This window comes from Atractosteus spatula, chromosome 19 (assembly GCF_055471065.1).
Source record: "Atractosteus spatula isolate fAtrSpa1 chromosome 19, fAtrSpa1.hap1, whole genome shotgun sequence".
Lineage (NCBI taxonomy): Eukaryota > Metazoa > Chordata > Actinopteri > Semionotiformes > Lepisosteidae > Atractosteus > Atractosteus spatula.
In genome coordinates this window covers 8961793-8986505 of record NC_142724.1, presented here as the reverse complement: position 1 = coordinate 8986505, position 24713 = coordinate 8961793, and the positions used below count along the sequence as shown (strand labels likewise).

The following is a 24713-nucleotide window of genomic DNA, read 5'->3' as shown; positions in this document are numbered from 1 at the left end:
CTGTAAACTGGTGCAACTCATATGGTTGCAAGCAGTCGCCATACGTTACTAACCTGTGAGTTTAACAGTACACTCCCTTTGATCAATGCTGCTGATGACAAATGTTAAAAAGCTGAATCTACAGCATCCACAGTACAGCTTGTCACATACTGTATGTAAAATAAGAAGCCAGCACACCTGCTACAAAAAACGATTTGGCCATTTTTCAGCTGTCTTTGTAAATTTGTTGAAGCAATAAGCAATTTCTTTCTTCTGATGCTCAGTATAGATGGGAATACGATCTATGCCGGGCTCAATTTGAGACCCTTCCAATTTGCTTCAGTATTGTGCATTAGTGCAACAAGTGCCAACAAGTGCAAATTTTTATATTGATCCTGACAAATGAGGGGTTGACTGTAACAGGTTGAGCAGGCCTGCTTCACAATATACAGTCCTTAAAATCGGAGTGGTGTGATGACTACATGGACACCACTTCTTGAATGTTTAATGGTGGACTAGAATACAGGGGCAGGCAGAGCTGGTTGCACTTGCGTAGTGGGCTCTGTTGTTCAGCTGACCTTGTCTCGTCCCTGTGTCAGTGAGGGACTCGGTGGGGGAAAGTGAAACGGCGGGGGACATCAGCCCAAATTCAGAGGAGGAGGAATACCTCCAGACAGCGCCTGCTGCCGAGACTCCTGGGGGAGAGGCAGACAGACAGGAAGGGCAAGAGGAGAGAGGGGAAAGTTCCTCCGACGGAGACACTGTTTCTCCCCGGGCTCCAGGCCTGCCTGCTAAACTCCTGTCCAAGCTGGGCAGCCTGGAAGGTGAGTGTGCAGGGACCAGGATGGGTCTAGCAGGGTCTACCTTCTAATCATATAGCCCTTGTAGCACCTAAGCTATAACTTTAAATCAAAAGGGGGAAAAAATTAGTTAAACTACACCATGTAGTACTGTAGAAGACAAATGGTTCCCAAAAGCACAGGACACTTCAAGCAGCATGGTGTTCATGACAGGAAGGAACACAGCCTTAAAACAATCAAAATCTGTTTGAAACACTGGGAACTGCTTGTAGAGGCCTCACATGCAGTGAAAACATTATCTACTCATTAAAATATGCGCTGTAGTACCAGGGGACTTAGAGGAGCACAGTTTACTAGATTTAAATAGAAGTAGTGCCAAGAATAACCACACACTGACAAAGTAGATGCAGACAGAGTAACCCAAATCTTAAAAGAAGACAGACTTACTCCTAGGGCATAAAATTGCTTTGCAGAGCGGAGAGTGTGAACAAAACAACTGTAACAGAGCAATCTAGATACACCCCACACAGCCAACCTAGGGAGCAAAAAGCGTTTTTTTTTTTCTTGGTCTCCCAGCACTACTCAACCAACATCAATTTAGTAAAAGCAGCTTGTCACAGAGGAAAATACCCTAGGTGAACAAGACGTCCTCGCTCTCCGATCGGCATAGTCTTATACAAAGAAGATCTCCCTCCCCTGTGTCTGTGTCTCTCCTCTAATGAAATTGTTATGACTGTTGGCAATCCTCAATGAGTGACTGAGTGAGCCATGACTGTGACTCTAAGTACAATTACTGTATACCCCTTACAGACCCCTTTGACAGAGGCAGTTAAAAACACATGTCTTTCTACCTTTAATGGGATACAGATAGTACAAAATACAAATTGCTATGGGTTCCTATCACAACTTACCATACAATTATTCTTTTCATACATGTATGGACAGAGGTTGGCGTATTCCAGGACACTGTCATCGGGGATTCAGAGAGTTGTTCTGGATGTTAAAGTTTGCACTGTGCAGAGAGCTCTGTCCTGGCCTGACGCACTTTACCGTGCCTTTCCTGCTGTAATGTCTCCAGGATCTCTGCCAGACCCCAGTGGAAAGGTCCCCTCCTCCCCTCTCCAGAGGAACTCCATCCTGCCCAAGGATGCTGTGAAGGCTCTGGAGACGCAGACCGCCGCGCCCCTGCGGGGCCAGCTGTCCACCCCAACTGGGTCGCCTCACCTGGGGGTCATTCACCCCCCCCTGCCCCCCAGCCGGGTCATCGAGGAGCTGCACCGCGCGTTGGCCACCAAGCACCGGCAGGACAGGTGAGCCCCCTCTCAGACTGCAGCCCAAAGACAGGTGAACCTTCTGCACTCCTTAAAAGATGCTGGCATCACGGCTTTCAATGGCTGGTGCTTTTTAGCGAAGCATGTTTCTGTTTCCTTGGGGAAGGTGACTGTTGCTGGCAGGGAGCAGCGTGTCGCTGCAGGACTCTGTGCTGACTGTCTACAGATTCACAGGGGGCTTGACATGGCTGGAGCTCAGCCTCTTCTCCCTCACTCCTCCCCCAGCTTCCACAGCAAGGAGATCCGCTCCTCCCCCAAGAGAAGGTCCGAGGGCCGGCTGTCTCGCACCTCCAGCCAGGAAAAGGAGCCAGCCGGCGAGACAGAGAGCAAAAAGGACTCGGACGAGAACAAAGAAAACGTCCGCCTGGAGGACTGCAGGACGGACGCCTCCGGGCTGCCGCACGACCAGGACAGCTGGAACGAGTCTGTGATCTCAGGTGGGTGCCAGGGCTGAGCATGAGTCCGTTTTCACGTTCCAGAAAAGCTTCACACATTTTATATGAAAAGAAGACTGTAAGAGACTAGACCACAAGCATGGACACACTCCATTGATCCTGACATCCAGCCAGTCCTTCATTTGTTTAATTCAGCGTTGGGAACTCCAATCGTAGTGGGTAAGTCCCTGGTCCCATAACTGGTGGGTTGTGGGTTCGAGTCCTCACTGCAAACATGCTGCGATACCTTGATCGAGCGATGCTGGGGTGGGTCATCCCTGTGATGAACTGGCATCCCATCGAAGAGGCTTATCGCCTCAGAAACCAGGAGGAGCTCTAGTTTTCAACCTGTTCTTGCATCCCATCCTTGATTTTAAAAATACTCTGTCCCAGGGGTGTTTTTGAAAAGGGTTTTCATAAGCAGAAATACGTTCATTCTCTCCTCCAATGCCACATTTCTGCCTTACAGCAGCTCATGATAGGTGACCAGTTCATGATAGCCGTACAGCTTAAAGAGAGTCTCAGTATTCAGCTAGAGGTCAGTTAACCTCAGAAACTGAAAGCTCAGCCAGAATGAAAATCGGAAGACACAAAGGCACACCAGGACCAGAGTTACAAACCACTTGTCTGAGAACTGTACAGTATGTACAGCTGAACTCCCAACATCTGCACAAATCTGGACCAGCACCATTGTGGTTGTAACAATATGTGTTCAACCTCCAGATCCTAACTGTATATACATGCTCCAGAAATAAAGCAAGTCCTGGAAAATTTAACACAGATGGACATGTCTGTGTCACGATCCCCCCTGCAGCCATGCTTCGTGATGAAAACTGGTTTGACTTTTGCATAAACACCAGGAGATGCTAGAAAATGTGATTTCACAGAACGAAGGCATTTGCATTTGTGTTCACGTGCCGGTTTCGCTGCTTGCTCATTCTGATCACATATTGTGCTGAGCCCTTCTATCATTAGAAATGAAATATCTCTTGCATTTCTTAAACTGCTTCTTCGTGTAGTGATTCTCCAAGAACAGTGAAAACTGTGCAGAGAGCAGTTGTCATAAACCATAGCAACCCCAGGACTGGATGGTTCCACTTGGGTATGCTGTAAACTCTACTGTATGTACAGTATATATGGTGACCGACTGGACATACTCGTTATCCTAAGAGATCTTCCATCTTCCTAGTATTTGCTGACCCCTGCTTGTACAGAAAAGGGAATCTGGTCTCTTTAGTCAGGATTTCATGACACACGTGGCTCCCAAGTGTGCAACAGAAATCGAGGTGGACGTTGGATAAATTGGGTGAGCAAAGGAAAGGGGAAGAAACCACACGGTTATGATATAAATACTGAGTAGTCAAAGAAAGCAGGGAAGACCAAGGCAGGTAGTCTGTGAGAGGCAGCGAACATGCTAACTGCGTCTCAGACAGGGGAAATCAAACGGAGGGAGGCAAGGTTTTGCATCTCCGTCTTTGCTCTTTTCTTTCAATTGTAAAATGACGTTTGAATGATGGTGCCCACTGAAAACATTGCGTCCCTGCCTGCCGGGGGGCAAGCAGGGAGGCTCCGAGAGACGTGCAAGCAGGCCTGTGTGCGCTGTGTTTCAGGCACGCTGCCGCGCAGGATGAGGAAGGAGCTGCTGGCCGTGAAGTTGCGGAACCGGCCCAGTAAACAGGAGCTGGAGGAGCGCAACATCTTCCCCGTGCGCAGCGAGGAGGAGCGGCAGGAGATCCGCCAGCAGATCGAGATGAAGCTGTCCAAGTGAGTCCCTCCTCTGCTTTCTGCGAGTGTACACGGGGACAATCCGTGCCCCTCCGTAAACCAGGACCATCCAGCCATCCGGTTTCTGACCGCTGTATCCAACTCAGGGTTGTGAGGGACGCTGGAGCCTGTCCCAGCAAGCAATGGGCACAAGGCGGTGTACAAGCTAGTCCATCGCAGAGCAGACTCACACGCATTCACACCAGGGCCAGTCTTCCCCAGAAGCCGGTGAACCCACCAGCCTGTCTTTGGAGTGTGGAAGAAAACTGGAGTACCCTGGGGAAAAGGTTCAAGGTCCAAAAAAGAGTAGAGCTATTGGAAATATGTCCACCAAATGAAACATATTGCTGAATGTTCCAGCACAAGATAGCAATTGCATAACCAGTATTCTTCCACACATGCATGGTCGTATCAATGGTACATGAATTGAAATAAAGACAATAGATTGAGTAATGACTGTAGACCTACTGTATATTGCATAGGAAAAAGAAATGCTGACCGATGAACATGACAGTGGTGGTGTATTAAAGATGCAGAATTTGCAGATAAAATATAAAGCAAAAAGGGAAAAATATACAGGTTAGTGCAAGTGCTGAACAATCCATGACTTACTTATGTGCAAGACCCTGAATAAATGCTTTGTTTTGGTTAAATGAAGGGTAGATGTTGGAAAGTTTGTAAGTTTAAACATGAAAAAGTTTAACCGCTTCAAATTTCAAAGAGTGGAGGCTCTGTGGCAAACCCAGAGGAGCTGTGATTTTGAGGAGCAGGGTTTTGAGGCTACTGAACTAACAACTCCTTCAGGCTAGAAAAAGGAGTCTGCTGATCCTAATTTTGTGACTCGCCAGCCTAACATTCAACATAAAACATACAGCAACTTCAACTAACATTTGCAAATGATTTTTGTTATAATCAGTGAGTTTTTGATTTTCACAATGACAATATTCAAACACAGCAGTGTTCAAAAGAGGTATGAAATAGCAGACCTAAGCAAATAGAGGGGTCAAAACCAGTGCTACTGTACATAATGCACAATAGTAAAACAATTGTCATGAGATAATGAAAGATTTATGTTTGTGTTTCCTAACTACATAATCTACAAAATAATCATAATTTGTTAATTTAGTTGATGTCCTTTGTCAAAATAATTTGCAGACTAGTAGCACAATTAAAACAAGTCATTTTAGCCTGTAGTAGTTTCTACAGTAGTAAAGTAGAAGACGGATAGTTTCATATTTAGTCAAATCGAATATGAAGTATTCTGAAGGAAAAAAAAGCAATGTTTCTGTGCTCCTTTCCCTTTTCTAGACAAGTCTTTCTGATCAATGTTCCAGTTGTATGTGACCGCAAATCAGGAAGTACTCAGAGTTAGTCAGAAGCATTCATTTGTCTCCCTACTATGGACAACATTTTCATCAAGCAAAGCCAATTTTCTAATCTCTATATTCGATGTGCAGCCTAATTTGGAATTTTTACATGACTAGCTCACAAGCAATTTATTTATTTTGCCGTAAATAACTCATTTTTCTCTACACATACAAACTGTAATTGACAATCTATTAGGCCAAGACTTACAGATTTGATTTCACTTGAGTTTTGCGATTCCAATGTCACCCTGTAATGGACTAGTGTCCTGTACAACGGTGTATCCTGCTTTGAGCCCATTGCTTGCTGGGATAGATTCCAGTTCCCCACAATCCTCTGCTGGATAAAGTGGTTGGGAAATGGATGGATGGATTCTGATGTCAAAAGAAAGAGAATCATGGTAGCAAAATGCCAGAAAGTCTTGTTAAAGGCAGTTCATATGTCATTCTTCATTTTTATTAGGCTATGATGCCCTAGCCCTAGGGTTTGGTTTGAAAAAATCTAGAAAATGTGTGTGAGGCTAGGCGAACACCCTCCTCTTCTTTGTCTGTGTGTGTTTGGGTTTGGCGGTACGTGTATCAGACACGATGTTGTCAGAGAAATGGGGAACCTCACTCATCTAATTTTAGCTCAGTCCACAGTGAGTAAACCTGTCTCATGGCACGAGCCACTTCTCCAACCCCCAGCCCTGACCTGCCGCAGCCCGACAGCTCTGGAAAATGTATTTTTGCAATCCGGACTAATACCGCTGAACAGATTGCTTCATTGGTGTGGCCCAGGCATCGGCTCTCTGCAGCTATTTACTTCCTCTCTTAAGAGTGACAGTTTGGCCCTTTCCCGGTCTCTGCGGTCTGACCTTGCTATCTATAGCTGCTCAGAAAAATCTATTCCTGACGCCCACACAGCAGGAGAATGCGAGCTGCTATATTTAGAATCAAGACTGGTGAATAATGCATAGATAGCACAGATGACCCCCTCCCCCCCAACTCCCCAGGTCTCTCGTGAGCGCGGAGTAACTAAGCTGTACAGCCAACCGCGCAGCGTGAGGAATCACGAAGGCTGACAGAGTCGTGGGTGTGCAGTAATTGCTTTCTAAAGCAGTAGCTGCAATACCGATTGTTCTTTAGTGCCTGTATGAGAAGAGCTGAGATAATGTAACAACGCCCACTCACGGATATTTCGTTTTTATTTGCTTGAGGCTGAGGGTCGAACTTTTTTAGGAATGAGCATAACATTGTGAGTGTATTTTTAAAACCCTTAATCAGAGATTCCAAGGTCTGCACAGTGCAGAAGAGGCGGGTGTATAATAATAGGCTTTTACCTGTCTCAGCGATGTTATTTCTTGTTATAAGACATCTGCATATATGGGCCATTGTATTCTATTCCTTCTTGTCATTATCTTTATATCCTATATCAGCTGTAAGAAAGGGGGACACGCATCAACAAAAATCGATAGTCAGCAGATTATCAGCAGGAAGTCAATATTGTATTCCTTGTATTCAACTCATATGTATAATTAAGAGAAGATAATGTATTTTCCTTCAGGTTTAGTGTAAAAATAAGCTGAACCTAACCCTCTGCATCTTCTTCAGTATGAAACTGCAAACTGTTATTTCAAGAGCTTTGCTGGAGATGTGTCTTGGACACATGCTTCTCCACAGTATGTAAAGACAACCATTAATGACGACTTTAGAAAGAAAAGGCTGCCTTTGTGTTTGCAAAAATCTATTCATATGATTGAATTTTTAACCTGAAAGTACAAAAGTCCCAATGATTTTAACTCACATTTAACTCCAGCACATCTGATCATGGGTTTATGGAGTGGAATGGATAGGTGTTACATTTTCCACCAAAAAGATACAGTACTGTACATTGCATCATCCAGAGCAATTTCAGAGGCGGGATTTCAACAGAGCAAAAGAGGCTCTTTGGATAGAACGCGATCCGCAGAATTTCATTCTCCCTAAGATTTTCAGCAGCAACAATGGTTGCTAAGCAACAAAGATAAGGTCAATAATATCCTTGGTGATTTTCCATGCCCCTATAGGAGAGCTTCTCGATTTCATCTCTTAAAATATTAATCATGGCAGCACTGCTGGGATTTCCCTTCTGTCTCCGAATGCGGTGGGAAGCACCATAAATATCACACATACAGTACGAAAATATGCAAAACACCCTCATTGGTTCAGTGAGCAGTTTTTATTCACAGTCCCCAAAACCCCCACGCTGTGTGAGGCTTGGAAAAACAGCAAAACACTGCTGCTTCTACTTGTCTGTTCCCGGAAATAACACTCCCCTCCACACTATACTGTATTATTAACATATTCTGTTGTGCAGGAGAGTACGTTAATGCTAACTGAACAGTCAGATTTAATGATCAGATGATGTGGTATGGGCTATAGTTTGTATAGTTTATCGCAAATTGGATTTGTTTGGACTCTGCGGCACTAGACCAGTTGGATCTATAGGTGGATTTGTTCGCCATTTTTCCCAAGAACAGCTGAAAAATGAACACTCCTATTGCTTTGAGGTTTTGACCATGTTTAGGAACTACAAGCTCTTGTATTGTGGCTTTAAATAATCTTAATGTCGCCTGGACAGATGTGTCACAGGAGCTACAGTAGGTGCTCTCAGGATTAGTCAATTGGCTCATGGATAGAGTTAATAGATTTTTTTCTATAATATTATGAATATTAATAACATTTTCAAACATTATACCAATGCATGACAAAAACAAAAATCAATCCAGGCAGGGATAGACCCATCTGGTGTGTTATAAATTAGAAGACAGCAATATTTGGAGCATAAGCTTTAGAAGCAGTAAAGACATTACAAAAAATGGACATTATCCAAGACTGGGCAGACACCTGCTAAATGATTTTTAATGTGCACAAGAGGAGAGTGCTATGTGCAGGTAGAGGAAATGTACAGTAAACACATAATGAATAGAGCTAAAAAATATGAGGTGTTTTTATTGACTCCTCAATAATATCTTTTAATCCTGAAAATAAGGTGAAGCAATGAATACAGCTAACCTAATGTTAAGTTTCTACTTTATAAAAATTGCAGAATTAAAGAAATGTAAAGTTAAGGAAAGCTATGTTAGAAATTACACAATGCATTGACTAGATCACTTTAAGAATGCAGTGAAAGTACTGGTCACCATGTTGCATAGGAGACATCACTGCTCTGAATTCATTCCAATGAAGTGTGACAAGGCTACTTTTTGTCCACTTTTTGGCACAGTCTTCAGTCTTAAAAAGAGGAGACATGAGGTGGAGATAAAGTATTTAATATAGTTTATTTAAATCCAGAAATGTACCAACAAAGCCAGGCCCTAGGGGACAACCTCAGGGCCAACAGCAAAACAGGGACCTGAGGACACAAGTGACAATTAAGAGGGAGAGCATTAAACCCGTCTTTAAGAAAAGGTTTGGGGTGGTGAAGACCTGCAGCAAACTGTCCAGACATGTATTTAAACCTATAAAAACTTCTAGGAAACCTATGAAACACACCAAAAATTCCATAACAGTATGTTTTGTTTCCTTTTTTGTAGTTACTGGAAGTCAGCGATCTATTACCTTCGCTGTTTGCTGTAATATACATTATATTTCAAGTTATTTCAGTTCAGCTGTTAAACGTACTATGTTCTGAACTGAGTGTGATGTTAAAAATATGTGGTCAAAGTTGTTTTCAGCTTACAATGACCAACATTAATTACTGCTAATTACTGTTAATTACTAGAGTCAATTATGTTTTATCCAAGCAAATGCAGGTAACAAGAGAAAAAAATCAGAAATATACAACCCACAAATTACATCCAATTATAAAACACTGGACTCTGTGTCGTTACCAACAATGTATGCAGCTTAAAGAGGCACGTGAGTCCAACACACGGTCTGTTTTGAAGTTCTTATCTCTGGGTGGGTGAGAGGGTTGGAGGCACAGGGTGTCCCCAGGGTGCTGGACCCACAAGTCTAGACGTGATCTCCACAAGCCATAGTCAATTGATCCTGCACAGGGCAGGCCAACATTAAATACCTGAGACTGGGAGGGATGGGGTCAAGCAGGTTTTGATGAATCATTGATGTCAAACACTTGAAAGAGAGGTTTTATTTTTGCCCTTAACTTGGAAAGAGCAGACTTTAGTGATGTATCCCAGAACACTCAGGGGACCAAAACAGAGACCTTTTGATCCTTTGATGTTGAGAGAAACATAAATATGTGTGTGCATATTGAGCATCAAAACCCCCTTATCTATTTATAGATTAATGTTTATATTTATGTGGATTTTGACTACAGATAAAATATTTTTGATTATTATTTTGATAATTATTAATATTATCATTTTGATTAATTGACCAGCCATAATTTACTCTAATAAGTTTGACTGTAGCAAAAGCACTTCTTCACCTCATTATTGAGAGAGCTGATGGGCACAGGTAATGACTTGACCTGCCATTACCTAAATCAAGAAAAAAAAAGAAACAGAAATGAGCAAATATGTGCCACAAGAAAACAACACCTTAATTCATCATTAAATTGGAGTAACACCTCAGGTATAGTCTGCAACAGTGGAGTTATGTCCTCTTCAGCAATGACTCATAGATTTGTGTAGAACACGTTGATGGAAGTCAGTGAGTGTGGCTCATACTTGCAGAAAGATATCCTAATTATAGGAGCTGGTGTTATCTTTGTGTAGGTTGTGTGTTCTCCCTATGTTTGCATGGGTTTCCCCTGGGTGTTCCGGTTTCCTCCCACAGTCCAAAGACACAGTTGTCTGTGTGTTTCCTTGTGTGCCTGGCGATGGACTGGTGTTCCTTCCAGGGTATATCCTGCCTCGCAGGCTCAGGCCCTGGCTCCCCCCTGACCCTGTACTGGACGAAGCGGTTTTAAAATGGATGGGTGTGTACAACAGACCAATCAATGTGGACGTCCACGGATAAAGACTTTTGCAGGAGTTTCTAGTTGCTGTGGAGCTCCACTGTGATTGATGGTTACCTCACTGCACAGCGCCACATCGAACAAACCCTGGTGTCTCACTTGCTGCCTCTCCTGCAGTGTCATCCTGATGTGACACTATCTGAGCAGAACAACACGCATTCTCATGCTGCCACATTTAACAGCATCTTTCTTGTTAGACCAGAACACTTCTGCCGTTGGATTCCCTACACGGCAGACTTGAGACCCACTGCATATCTGTGGGATAATATGGGGTAGCGTGTGATCAGAGACACTCAACAAGCCTGTTTGTCTAGGCTGAGAAAGAAGAATAGGGTAGAATTCATCCATCATCTAATGACACAGTAGTAGCCCTGATGCAAAACGTGTATCACAGATGCAATTGATTCCAACATTGACTACACTTCTAGTCTGTGATTTTCCTAGTAGAGTCCCCTTTGATCAAGTCTGCTGATGACAAATGTTAATCAACATAACGAATTTAACTTTGTCATGCCAGTGGAAAACAAATGCCAGTACACCTTCTATACAAAAGATCATTTTCTCGATAACTTTGTGAATTTGTTGGACTTGTAATTGATGAGTTTATTTGATGCTGAATGTATGTACAGTATATCAGGATGGTTACTAATTAGATGAGCTTGTTCAGTACCTTATTAACCCAATTATATGTGTGTAAATATATCAAAGCAAGATTATGAAAAGGGTACATCATTTGCAATTAAGTAAAGGGTCAAAATGCTTAAATAGTTTTTACATGGTGAAGTCTCAAGAACACTTCACATTATTTTGTTTTTTAAATATGTCACTTTGTAAATGGCTGTACTTTCTTATGCTATGTGACATGGGAATGTAAAGTCACAAATGAGAGGAAATCTTTCAGCTAATCTAGCACCTTTGGTTCAAAATAACTGATTGATCCAAAGGTCTCATCCTGTAGTTTCTTGAAAGAACTCAGGGTACCAGCTTAGACAACAGGCAGTGGGAAGTCTAAACTGTTATGAAGGGTTCTTGGATGAATTAATGCAAATTTGACCAGATTATTAACAACTTGGATTTTTTACCGATTATGCCAGAATCAGCCTTCTTATGCCAGAATCAACCCCACTGATAGCAGGAAATGGGAGAGAGATCTGTGGTAGAAGAAGGATGTAAAGTACAGTTGTAGGAAAAGACAAGGCTTTTGCCAAAGTCCTTATACGACAAGTCACTGCAGAAGACACAGTTGTTTTGAATGTCATCTTTATAAGCTGTTACATAAATTGTACTTCTATCATTCTAGATGAGATGTTGGCTTTTTCAATAAACTGTGACAAGTGGTTACTGAGGGTGAGCAGCGTTGCCTTCGATTCTAAGACAGCAGCACTTAGCCATCACTGAGGTGAATTCAGGTTGCATATTGCTTTGCCACACTGTGTGCATCTGTAACTTCTGGCCCCATTTCAGGTCTGACCAGGCATTACAGCACACCTCGCTGGGCACTCACACACTCTACAGCCCTGGGGCCACCTGACTCAGTCCTGTCCTCTCCACTTCACAGTCCTGTCAGCACTGCAGAATCAGGCAGCCAATTTCTCTGACGTGCTGTAGACTTGCCTCAAAAAATGGGTCCTCGCGTGTTATGTATCTAAACTGAATACATGCTCGGAATGAATCAACTTTTTAGTCTTGGGTGGCTGGAAGTATAATCCATCCTTCCATTTTCTAACCAATACAGGTCGGGGGGAGAGCTGGAACCTGTCTCGGCAGGCAACAAGCACAAGGCCGGACACACCCTGGACGGGACGCCAGTCCATCACAGGGCACACACGGACACAAACACACTCACACCAGGACTAATTCTTCCTGAAGCCAGCTAACCTACCAGCATGTCCTTGGACTGTGGGAGGATAAAAGTATAATGTTCATTTTGAATAATTTGTATGCAAAGCACAACAATGAATCCTGTCTTACGATTCAAACCTAACAGTTTTAGAGTTACTGACCGCAAACAGATGAGGTAATTTGAGAACCTGTCTTCCTTTTGGTTCTGGGTTACAGATTTATATCTGCATTCCCAAAGAAGATGGCCAGACAATCGCAGACAAAAACGCTTTGTTTTTATTTTTACCTCTGCTTTAATAAAACAGGCTTGAACAAATCGAGATCTCCTTATGAAGTCGTGCACTTGAAAAACGTGCATGCCTGCTGCTATGATTAAGCATTACCATGGCATTCTCTTCACTCATTCAGTGTCCTTCCATTAAAGTCTGCTTTAGTACAGTACATGGTGTTCTTGTGGTCGTGTGGCCTTTCAATTAGTATTTATCACGCCTGGCAGTAGAAGTGATCATGGCTTCCAGTAATCAAAAAACAACTTCTGTCCTCACTGTACACAGAATCATGTGCTCCCTGTGGCTCTGCTTTTGTTTATTCGTCAACCATGTCTGTCTCAAAACCTCTCGAGAGGCGATTTTTCATTTAATTATACAGTAGCTGAGTGTTTGTAAATTCAGTGGCAGTGTCCTCCAAAATGACAGGTTCCCAGCTTTAAATGGACTTTCTGGTTGACAAAAATAGCCTCATGAAGACATGCTTTATAGAAATCGGCGCATCTAGCTTGAATGTTCTGTTAGATAAGGAACACTGATAGAGGGACCGTGATTAGAAAAATGGGGCTCTATGAAACAGCAACACTATAAGCAGCTCAAGTGGGTTGTCTGCACAACTCAAAACTATCATAGAGACAAAACAACAATGTTATTCCCTGTTAGTTTATTGGTGGAATGAAGCACAGCTGTTCTTGGTTTCCGCCCAGTCTGCTGTGTGGCAGGCCCTCGTTCTGCCCTCTCTGTGAATGCATGACGGTCACAGCTGTGTCTCCGCCATCTGCCCCTCTCCTGAGGCGGATCCGTGAGCTGCCTGCAGCACAGCGAGAGGGGTCCCAGTGCCCCCTGTTGTGCTACCGAAGCCCTACCAGCAGCCATAAAGGTGCAGGGCGGGAGCACACGCGCCACAGCCCTGACACGCCACACGTGCTGCCCAGCTCTTTGAGCAGAGCGGCCGGTGAGGAGTGTGGCTGAGGGAGCCGTCAGCCTGGCTTGTACAGTCCTGCACGGAATCCTACAGTCCACGATCCAGGAATTCCACTCGCACCCTGGAATGTTCAAGGAATTCTACGTAGTTACGGAATCTTACAGTGTGACATTCAAAGTCTATTTCTGCCTCAAACTGAGAACTATAAGGCGGGCCTTTTTGTGTTATGAAGCACATACTCTTTTCAATTTATCCCTTATTTATCTTTTTGTTAAAATCATATTGATCCTTTTCTGTGTGTTGGTTTAAAAATTGTGTTTAAAATTGCACCATTTAGATAAAATCTCTTGGCCTTCACACTGGGAAACATCAGCTACCTCGGGAATGGGAATTTCATTTATTTTCTTGAAATGAACGGACATGTTAAGTGGCACGAAGGCGGAAAGATCAAGGCCTTCGCATTTAGTGTCCGGGAAAGAAATGTGAACGCCAGTTTGGGGGGTTTGGAAGCGTCTCTAGAACCCTGAAAAGGGGGCTTTGCCGTTTATTAATGAATTGTGAAATAAAATGAAGCCAAGATGTGAAGCAGGGCGTGCGGTAGATATGCACTCCTAACCCCTCCAAACAGCACCCGAGCGGCGGCTGTTTTATTGGGCAGGGAGAGGGAATGGAAATCGTCCAGATCACCCGATCTGACGCTGGAGATCATGCAGCAAAGCAGTATACAGTATGAACTACTGAAAGCATCCACTGTGGATTGAGGTGATTAAAAAAAACGAAACCTTTACATGTGCCGCTTCTACTGTACAGTGTATTCACCTGCCACTCGACGGTGGCTGTTCGTGGGTTTGAATGATAGAGCGAACCGAGTAGAAAATCCAACGGCAACAGTAAAAAAAAAAAAGCCTTTTGAGTAGATGCGATTGTTGTGTGGGCAGACAACGCAGTAAAAAAAAAAATGGGGGAAACCTTTGTGGTCCTTACTGCAGCACTATTTTCATCCGCCTTCTGAGTGTGCGTCGGAATTTCTCACGCAACGCCTCTATAATAAAATTATGCATGGGGAAAAAAAAGTGGGAGGGAGGCTGGGAGTATCACTCAGAACAGCCAGAGCAGGTTCAGAGGCAGATTGCAGAATCCCCAGCAACTGCCACTGCTAAGTAATTCACAGCGTCAGGGAAGCGTTGTATAGGGGATTGCTCCGTTAGCGGATGATCCATTTAATTCGTTTCTTCCATGAATACCTGAGCGCCGCGCAAAGACGAGGCGTGTTGGATTATTACAAACCTTTACAGAAGAGCCGAGGCACAGAGCGCGTTCTTTCTTATTTCTTATTTCCCCCGATGTGGTTTTCGTCCCGATCTAGACGTCGTAGTCAGTATTCAGAGTCGAGATGGGAAGAGCGGGGTTCGGTCACTAGAAGCTGCAGTTTGGGGGATTCTCCAGTCTTTCCCAGGGACTTGAGCGAGGTGTTGAGCGAGGACTCCGAAGGACGCATCTAGCCAGCCGTCAAAATGGTACAAAACGTGATCTTGGTGTTTTTCCGCAGGAGATTAAGTCAAAGACCGGCAGTGGAAGAACTGGAAAGCCGGAATATCCTAAAACGTAAGTCATCCTCCGTGTCTCCTCTTTATTGTCTTTTTCTACATTTTTCTACCTATCTACACGAATGCGTTATTAACTACGAGTAGAAAGTGATATTCCGTCTTGGGGGGAAAAAAAAGATCCCTTTCCTTCTCTGACAAAACTCATTGCATTTATAAATTGCATATCGCAGATAACGAGTTACAGATGCTATTAATTGGCATGGGTTAATCTGGGAATATTGCCAAATGAAAACGGATAATTATATTTTAATCCCTATGTAATTTGGGGATGACATATTGTATAATATTGTTATGCATATCAGTAATTAAGGTTAAACACACATATATATTTCTATTGATTTAATTACCTATATCAGCTACACTGGCTTAATTGGACCAAGTGGCCAAGCCTCTGCACAGTACTTCAGGTGCTTAGGAAATCTGTAGATTTACAGTAGCAGCCTTCCTGGACTTGAATTAAGACACCCTCAGTTACCTAACACCCTGCCAAGTAAATACATTTATCTAGTAGTAATATTTCTATGTAAAAAGTACCTCTAGGTATGGATTTAGATATGCTAAAAGCAAGGTTTGACTGATGTTCAAGTAAGTCACAGAACACCGAGGGCTGTGAATATTATTAGGGAAAGAGTAAACACTAAGTATGTTGCTTTTCCGATATGTTTGTGCTCTGTCAATTCTTATTGTTCTCTGCAAAGACGTCAAATCAGCCACAGACCTCAGTACATACTGTATCTTATCACTGAATGCTGAAAATGTACAGGTGAACTGAACACACGACAGTTTATGTAATGGCTACTGAATTTCTTACTCTACAATTTTCTCGGAAGACTTTGTTGGTTTGGTTTCAACTCCTTGGGACAAAAACAAGTTTCAAGTGTAATCTGAGGGAAAACGCAGAAGTGAACACTTTCGTTATATTGCTACTCCTGTGACAGCTCTCTGACCTGTCTCGGTGGGTTAGTAATCTTAAATACACTTAACGTACACGTTCACTACCTTCAACTTTCCTAGCTTTTGCTACAGAAACGCTATAATGCAATGATTTGTAATCTACTGCATACGGTGTTACTGAAAATGAAAGCCAGTTAGACTTGTATACAAGAGATGGGCCATCCCCTATTTGGATGGATCAGTCAGTACGGGCGTTAGTTCCTCAGCGGCATTCAGTATTCAAGGCGGGAAGTACAGAGGTCTGCAGCGAGGAGTAAGCACTTCAGTCTTCGGAGTCTGCAGTCCTGCCCGTGTTCAATCCACAATTTAAATGAAAAGCTAAATTGAACTAATTATTTTAGTAAGTAGTCAAATCACCCGTGTTTCTAAACGTAGATCAGTAGCAGGACTGGCGTTCCCTACACCTGATTTAAGACAATCTGGAATGAAGAGAAGTCGTTCTTGGGAGGAGCCGTTTTTTGAACCAGCGGGCAGGAGAACTCTTAACAATCAAAGTGCTTGGCTCGCCAACTTTCACAGTACCCGCAGATTCACTTGGGAGAAAGGGCATCCTTGCAAGAGCTGAATATGGAATTTATGTGCTATGCAAGCACATTTTGGAAAAAAAAAATCTATAAATAAAAAAATAAGCATTGGTACGATATTATCTTCAGTGGTGCTTTATGTTTTTTTAGAAATGCTAGATATTGCAAAACAAAATCAGAATTTCAGTAGGAAAAACGGGGTCTTTTAAATTTACCATGCCAGGAGATAATTTTATCAGTAGCATTTCCTTAAAGAAAAAAACTGGGCATGGGTATTGCATAAATATCTTTATGCATACACAACTACTTAATATACATTCACCTTTAAGATACTGCCGATATTCAAGATAAAGGAGAAAGCATCAAAAGAGATTGGTAAATGCTTGCTGGTGAGCAATGTTAAATGATTTGATAAACCTAATTAATAGAAATACCGTTACCTTAAATCAACATTGTTTGATGGTGTTCCTGAGTGCAGTTAGATGCAGAAGACCGTGATTCACCCTGAATTTTGGGACAGGAGCTGATTCCTGCACTGTTCTAGACACTCTGCAAGTCAGCTCATTAGAGTCTGATCCGTTAACTGGTTCAGTCAGTAACTGCTGCAAGAATATACAGTAATTTGGATGTGTAAGCAGTTATAAACTGAGAACTCAGTGCCACTGTTTTACTCTCATTCAAAACCACAATTTCCAGGCAGTAATGGATGGAAATTCATACAAAGACAGGGTGTAAACAGTACTCAATGTTCGCTTTGCACTTCTTGTTGGGTCACAGCTTGTCATAGCAGAGACACATCACGGCAATCCTGGTGAAAAGAGCAGGGTTCAATCCTTGCTGTTCAGGAAACTCCGGGAAAATATTTTTTATGAGTGTCTTTATAATGATTCGTAAATGGAATGGGTTGAGCTATAATAATTGAGTCTTATTTAGATGATATCAACTTCCCCTGGCTATTTCTGTGGTTAAACTGTAGGTTATTTAGCATTAAAGGGACTAAAAGTACAATTGGGCAAGGTGATTTAAGACACTTTTACACTATCCAATCTGATATGCAGAATTTAATAATGTGCCAAATGAACCCTTACTCCTGTGTTTATTTTTATGACCAGAATTCTAAACACAAAAATCACCAACCACTGATATTTTTTAAATGAGTTTCAATGCTCACTCCAGCTGTACATGATAATATAGTGATATCAAGGCTTGTGGCGGTGATGTAAAATATTTGTTCTTTGTTTCCTATTTAAATCTACTTCTCCTGCACACGTTTCTCCTTTGTAAAGTCATTTTGCATGAACCCTGCTCATGCAGACACTGTATTTACACCGTTCAGCTGTTAACTGCAGGTCTTCCTGCCCTTTTTCACTGTTTATTGCAAGTGTCCTTGCTAACGTCTTACTTTGTGGTTCTGTCTGCTTGCAGAGAGAAACGATCAGACGGAGCAGGAAGAGAGAAGGGAAATCAAACAGCGGCTGAACAGAAAGGTATTGTGAAGCTTCAAATTCTTGAAATCCTTAATCGTCCTCAAACAAAAGATTCTCCAAACACACAGACAGCTCTGTCTGCAACACTCCCCTGGTCTAATACTCTGCTGTTCTGTAGAATTAAAGGTCAGCTGGCGGGTTGTAGGTTTGTGTGAGAAAAGAACGTGTGATCTAAATGAACAGGTTGTCAGTATGGTAATTGATGGGGATTTAAGTACTTTCAGTATAGGCTCTGAAGACCTATTACCCCAAAGAGAGTGTCTATTTCCCTCATCAGCAACAAATTTAATGGTGCTTTTCTCATGACTTACCAAAAGAAGCTGTGGTATCCAGTGGTATCATCAATAAGCTTATTGATGTTATTTATGACAGAGACTGCTGTATTTGAGGTCTGATTTCAGGGAGTGTATTTAACATTCTAGTGTTTCATGTATCCTGCACAAATTAAATGCATTGCAATTGTCAAATCGTTAGTTAAAATACGTAAACATACAGTACGTGCATAACATAGAAGACAACAACCCTGGTAATAAAGAGACACGCTGCTTGTCGAGGTTTTCCAAGAGAACTGTTTAGATTGAAAATAAGAATTTCTTGGCTCTGACTTTCTGAAACCTTGTGCCTTCCTGTGAGTGCAGGGATTCTGATCCTGTTGTTATTGAAACATTTCACATTCTGACTTCTGGATCCATACATGAACAGTGTGGCAAAGGAATCGGAGGGCACTTACTGTATGCCACTTTCTTCAGTGTCCACATTATCTCTGGAGGAAGTGGCCGGGCTTATTTCTGAGCCCTGTTTTACTACAACCTATTAAAAATGTGCTATTAAAGTCAATGACAGGTATGAGTAGTAAGATGTCTTTGTTCTGTTTTCTGATTTTTAAATAGATATTTTTTTAATACAGTTACTATGAAAAAGGTTTCGGATGATGTGTCTTGTTTTTATTATAAGGCGCTCAAGTTCAACTCAGGCTACAGTAGGTCGGCATGCTGCAGGGAAAACACCAATTGCTTTAAGAAGGTCCAGTACTTTGGCAGATACCTTAATCAACCACAGTACATTTAATAAACCGGAGCAGTCCTCCTCAAACAGCTGCTCTTTCTGTGCACAAGCATGATCGAGTGCTGTCTCGGGTAGATATTAGACTGTTTCCATCAGACTAGCATTGATTACAAGGGCATCTGCAGGCACCTGACTGCACGAACCCAGTAGCATCACTTCCAGTTGAGTGGTTCAGTGCAGAAATGGAAAATGAAACCTGGGTGTAACAAACTGCCATCTAAGAACCAGAACTAATGTGTCATGGCACTGGCATGACACTCCTTCGGAAGAAGCTTATTGTTATGTGAACTGAGGTCCGTCTCTTCTTTTTGTCAGCTCAACCAGCGACCCACTGTCGACGAGCTGCGGGACCGGAAGATCCTCATCCGCTTTAGCGATTACGTTGAGGTGGCCAAAGCTCAGGATTATGACCGACGGGCAGACAAGCCATGGACGAGGCTCTCGGCGGCCGATAAGGTATCACAGGCCAGTCCTGTTCTCCTGTCCAGCTCTCTCATGCTCTCTCGGTTTCCACGTCGTCTCTGATGGCCACCCTTCGTGCTCTGGGTTCCTCCAGTTCGGAGCGGCCTGTTCGGAAAATGAGTGGCGTTGGTCTGCTCTGAGATAGGACCGAGCACAGGCAGAAGGCTCGGGTTACACAGAGTGGTAATCAGTGTATTGAGCTTGCTCCCCTGTTTATAGCAGACACAACCTAGGGAGCTTTGTATTCATTTGCACAAACACTTAAGAACATATTCAGGTAGAGACCCTCAAATTGTTTTGAGGCAGGTTTATTATAACCTGGGTCCACTGTGTTTTTTTTTAATTGATTTCAGTGAATACCAAAACATTTTAAATAAAAATAGCTTAATAGCTGTATAGTCAACAAATATAACACAATACAATACACCTTCATACTGTACATTTAGAAGGCCAGCAAATTCAACACAGTGTGTTATGGGGACTAATTTTCTAAGATAACAGTTAAGACTCCTATCTCTCAGCATAGATTTAGATAATTTAGTTTACTTTGTTCTCTGGATTTTTGTTTATACAGATAACCAGAAATTGGTACGTCTGTATTCTCTCACGTCTGGAATACTATAATCAGACTATTGTTTGGTCACTTTCCATTTTTATTCCATACCCACTCCTATTGTGCCTTGAGACCATAACATGCAAGAAATGTTTTCAGCTTTTTAAGATTCCAGTCTAGTGTTTTTTTGTGTCTCCCCACTAGGGCCTACAAGATTTAAAACTTTTCCTTCTCTCTAATATCCCTTTTCCTACATATTCGTCAACATTTTGACTATGTTGTCCTGGTTGTTTGTTGAAGCTAAAAATCAACAGCACTGCCCGTGCTTTCTGGGCGTTTTCACAGAGCGTTCCGCAATCCTGTAAACACCAGAAAAAACACAGGTTTCAAAATCACCTCTTCTCACTGGAAGCTGATACCAGCTTCTGGTTATTGAAACATGTTACTTTCCAGCTCCCTTCTGTAAAATGTGCTTCGTGTGCACGGGTATTGGCACTTGCTCATTGGCTGTGTGTTAACTATGTATAAGTTTCTTAGTGAATAAACGAGAAACCATCTAATTCTTGAACAGCACTGTCTACTAATGAGTGAGGCCAAAAGTTATTCTCTCCTCTACACTACTCCTTTCTTCACCTCCATTTTTCCCTTATAAGCATTTTATTCACACACACCCAGTGCTTATGGGCACCTGCATTGTGGCCTTTTGATTATCGATGCTATTTTCATTTTGCAGGCGGCGATCCGGAAAGAGCTGAACGAGTACAAAAGCAATGAGATGGAAGTCCATGCCTCGAGCAAACATTTGACAAGGTCAGTGTGCATTTTTGTGGCTCAGCTGGTAGTTGCTATTTTTAGAGGTCCAGGCACCCTATGAGATAAAGATAGAGTGCAGAGCCAAACTTAGCTAGGATCCTGCCCTCCCGGGGACTTAAAATTGCACACAGTTGCAAAGCTTGACAAAAATAACAAATGCTGTCCCCGATTTAGCCTCCTTTCTGCTTACGCTGCTTCTGGGTTGTATCTGCTCACATGACCAACTGCAAGCAAGATGCAGCATCTGCATTGATACATCTGTGTGATATGCAGTTTTACAAATGTCCTAGTGACAAAAGACATAGCCAACAACTCTAGCAGGCCAAAACGCTTTAAACCAGTTTTGGCATGAGAGACTGTAGTGTACATCTAAGAGTTCGAATAATATGCTAAATACAAGGTGCAGTGTGACATGTCTTACTGTACGTGGGTGTGGTAACCATGCAGGATCACAAAAAAACAGTGCATGGTTCACACATGTTCACTGTGTCTCCAAGCAAAATGAATGAAAGTAGTGGCTTTATGTAGTCACTCTGAGGGTCATAACACTTAGCAATCAACTTTCTTTATTTAATTGGAAACAGAGTAGTTTCCATTACATTTCATATCTTTAGTTTCTTATCCGCTATGTCTTCCTGAAACGAAGTGGTACTCAGATTTATCTTGAGATAACTGATGGTCTTATCTACTTTTCATATTTTAGTTTGTAAGAAGTTTGTGATTTCACAGTCCACCCATTTTACACTTTATCAGTTGAAAGTTGTAAAAATGTAATGACCACAATGACTCAGTTGCCAAAAACTGCATTATGTACTATTGTGAGGTGTATACAATTCTTTTTGGTTTTAAATCATCCTAGTAACTGATTCAGCCTGTTCTGCTAATAGTTCTGCACAGGCAGGTCTGGTAAGGGCCAACAGTCTCAAGAAGGATTGGATTGTGAGCATTCATTGGGCTGAATAGAGATACGTAATTATGATTCAGTGCTGCTTTTGTTCTTGTGCTCTTACTGTATATTTTCCCTGCTAAAATAAGAACATACAGCTAAATAGGACTTTCCAAATCAATATATTTCAGGCAGTTTTGAATTGATTTATGACTAAGGGAGCTGCATGTATTTTTTTATAAAAAAGGTTTTTTACTGTAGAAATGAAAAAAATTGAAAATGAGTAGCAAGTATGCTAAAGATACATACATATCTAAAGATGCTAAACTGTTTTTAAAGGTGTATAAGGTGGTAGTCGTGCAGAATCGCTTTTTAAATAATTTGCACTATAAAAAATACCTTAACATAAAATCTAGAGGCATGTTCTTTAGCAGCAGAGTAGTTTTCCTAGAGAAATAGCAGGTCAAGATGAAATTGACTATTAAAATAATATCCCATGAAATTCTCAATGCAGGATATAATTGGTTATTGTCTTACCTTCCTTATATTCCAGGTTCCACAGACCATAGCAGGGTTTCTTCTATGAAGAATTGCTGAAACCGGTTCTGTCAATGAAGACCTTGAGAGGATTCTTCAAATGCCTTTGCCCAGCACCTAGGTGTCCTGATATTTGGGCTCTGAACCCTGGAGGCCATGTCTCTACAGTGGGCACTACTGGTGGGCATGGAGTGGTGAAGCCCACGCTGGGTACTCTGAACTCTGGCCACACATCTCTGATGTTGTTGAAGAGGAGAGGAGAGAATGGAGGGCCCTTTTTCTTGTTCGTTTCTAAGACATTTTTTAAATGCTTTTGAAAGGCAGACTATCAATACCAGTGGGGAGTTGTGCATGTGACCAGCTTCATTTTTCCTACAGCATAATGCCAGTCACAACTCATGGATTGTGGGAGCTCACAAATCTACAAGTTTCATATCTCAACTGTATAAATGTCCTTCTGAGCAGGAATCCATGTCTTATCACAAAAATCCCTTTGTAAGCACTATTTATTGTCTGCACAATACAAGTTTCAAATTTTTTTTAAAAAGAAATTGCTCTTTCGTCATTTTCTTTACTTTGTGTTTTCGAACGCAAGTGTTACTCAGTCCAACTCCAAGCAGAGTGTGGTGAATTCATGTAATGCAGTGTAGCTGTTGTATTAGGGAAAAGCAAGTGTACAGTATGAACAGAGCAGCAGGGTGCACAGGGGTTAACATTGCTGCCTCGCACTGCTAGGGCTGTGGGTTTAATTCCTGGGGTGCTCTCTTTTTGGAGTTAGTATGTTCTCTACATGTTCGTGTGAGTTTCCTATGGGTGCTCTGAATTTTTCTGCACTCTAAAGACATGACATAACCAAGTAGGCTTTGTCTTCTTTGTATGTGTGTCTGTGTGTGCCCTGCGATGGATCAGCACTTGTCCAGGGTGTATGCTGCCTTGCGCGCTTTGTTTGCTGGGATAGGCTCTGGCTCTCCTAAGACACTGTACTGGACAAAGCTGTTAGAAAATAGGTGGATGGATGTGTGTGAAGTACACAGACTGGGGACTGCCTGGAGATGGAATTTTGTGTTTCTTTGCGTGTTAAGCAACCTTTGTCTCCTTTGCACAGAAAACTTTCAGTTACGGTAATCAAAACAAATTTAAGACGGATGCCAGAAGACAATACAAAAAGCAGAAGCTGGGGTGAAGGACTTAGGAACTCTTGTACTAGAACTGAAACTGTGTAGAAATGTGGCCAAGTAAATCCTTTCTGTGCAGTGCGGTATACTGTTTCATACATGGCCTTGTGGGAGGGTGATCCTGACTCGCCTCATTTGTAATGCCAGCAGCGTTACATAAGCTGTCACTGTGGCAGTGTCATTGTCCCCTCAGGACAATAAAATTAGAAAATGCAAAACCAAGTTCCTTGCACCTCAAACACAGCGTAGGTGGTAAATTGGAAGAGAACGTTTCTGTGGACCTTGAAGGCCTAAATAAAAAGGGCATTTTACCGTCAAACATTAGTTGCATCTTTCAGTCCCTTGACAGTGTGGGAGTGTAACATTTCTAGGGTAACTGTACATCCTTGCAGTGCTATCTATAGGATCAGATGCACATCTGTTTGATGTTAAGGAATTTAGAAAAAAAGAAATGTACTAGCAATTTCAAGTTTCTGTCTTTTCTAGAAAAAAATACTGTTATTATGGAAACATATTTATTAAAGGAGAAAAAACGGAAAAAACTGTAGTCAAAATTAGCTAAAAGTATAAGAACATTTGAACAAACATTTTTCATAAATGCTACAAAAATCGAATTGTTTGATTTCTGGTTCAAATAGTTAAACCTGAATTAATCAATCACCAAGGATATATTAAAAATTATGTGAAGCTGAACACTGGAATCCACATAAAATTCACCACTTAAATAATCAAAAATTGCTGTTAGCCAACAGAACATATATGTCTACTGAAGTTAAAAAATAACATGAAAACAAATAATTAAAGAGGGCTCAGAAGTATCTGACTCTGGTCTTAGAATTTACTTGTTTCTGGGAAAAACAGTGCTTGCAGTCCCCTGTGAACACTGAGGAGCTCCTCTTGGTGCTGTGAGTAAAGAAAGCAAAATACATTAACTACTGAAATCACAGCTGGAGGCAGAAAAAGCTACAAAAGTCACCAAATAGATAATAGCAGAAAACAG

General features: G+C 42.1%; 2 protein-coding genes across 2 annotated transcripts in view; one reads left to right on the top strand and one right to left on the bottom strand.

Annotated features, from left to right (window-relative positions):
- Positions 1–23085, top strand: part of LOC148818025 (phosphatase and actin regulator 3-like) — a 52668-nt gene extending 29583 nt beyond the window's left edge. The window contains exons 5-13 of the mRNA XM_088937550.1: positions 579–803; positions 1858–2089; positions 2336–2547; positions 4155–4308; positions 15200–15255; positions 18161–18222; positions 19603–19743; positions 21036–21112; positions 22555–23085. Of these exons, the coding sequence (XP_088793676.1) occupies positions 579–803; positions 1858–2089; positions 2336–2547; positions 4155–4308; positions 15200–15255; positions 18161–18222; positions 19603–19743; positions 21036–21112; positions 22555–22570 (1175 nt within the window). The 3' untranslated portion in view covers positions 22571–23085. The remainder of the gene's footprint in view (positions 1–578; positions 804–1857; positions 2090–2335; positions 2548–4154; positions 4309–15199; positions 15256–18160; positions 18223–19602; positions 19744–21035; positions 21113–22554) is intronic.
- A 1395-nt stretch (positions 23086–24480) lies between these two features.
- The window catches only part of sycp2 (synaptonemal complex protein 2), a 31080-nt gene continuing 30847 nt past the window's right edge, over positions 24481–24713 (bottom strand). The window contains exon 44 of the mRNA XM_088937750.1: positions 24481–24616. Coding sequence (XP_088793876.1) covers positions 24545–24616 — 72 coding nt within the window. The 3' untranslated portion in view covers positions 24481–24544. The remainder of the gene's footprint in view (positions 24617–24713) is intronic.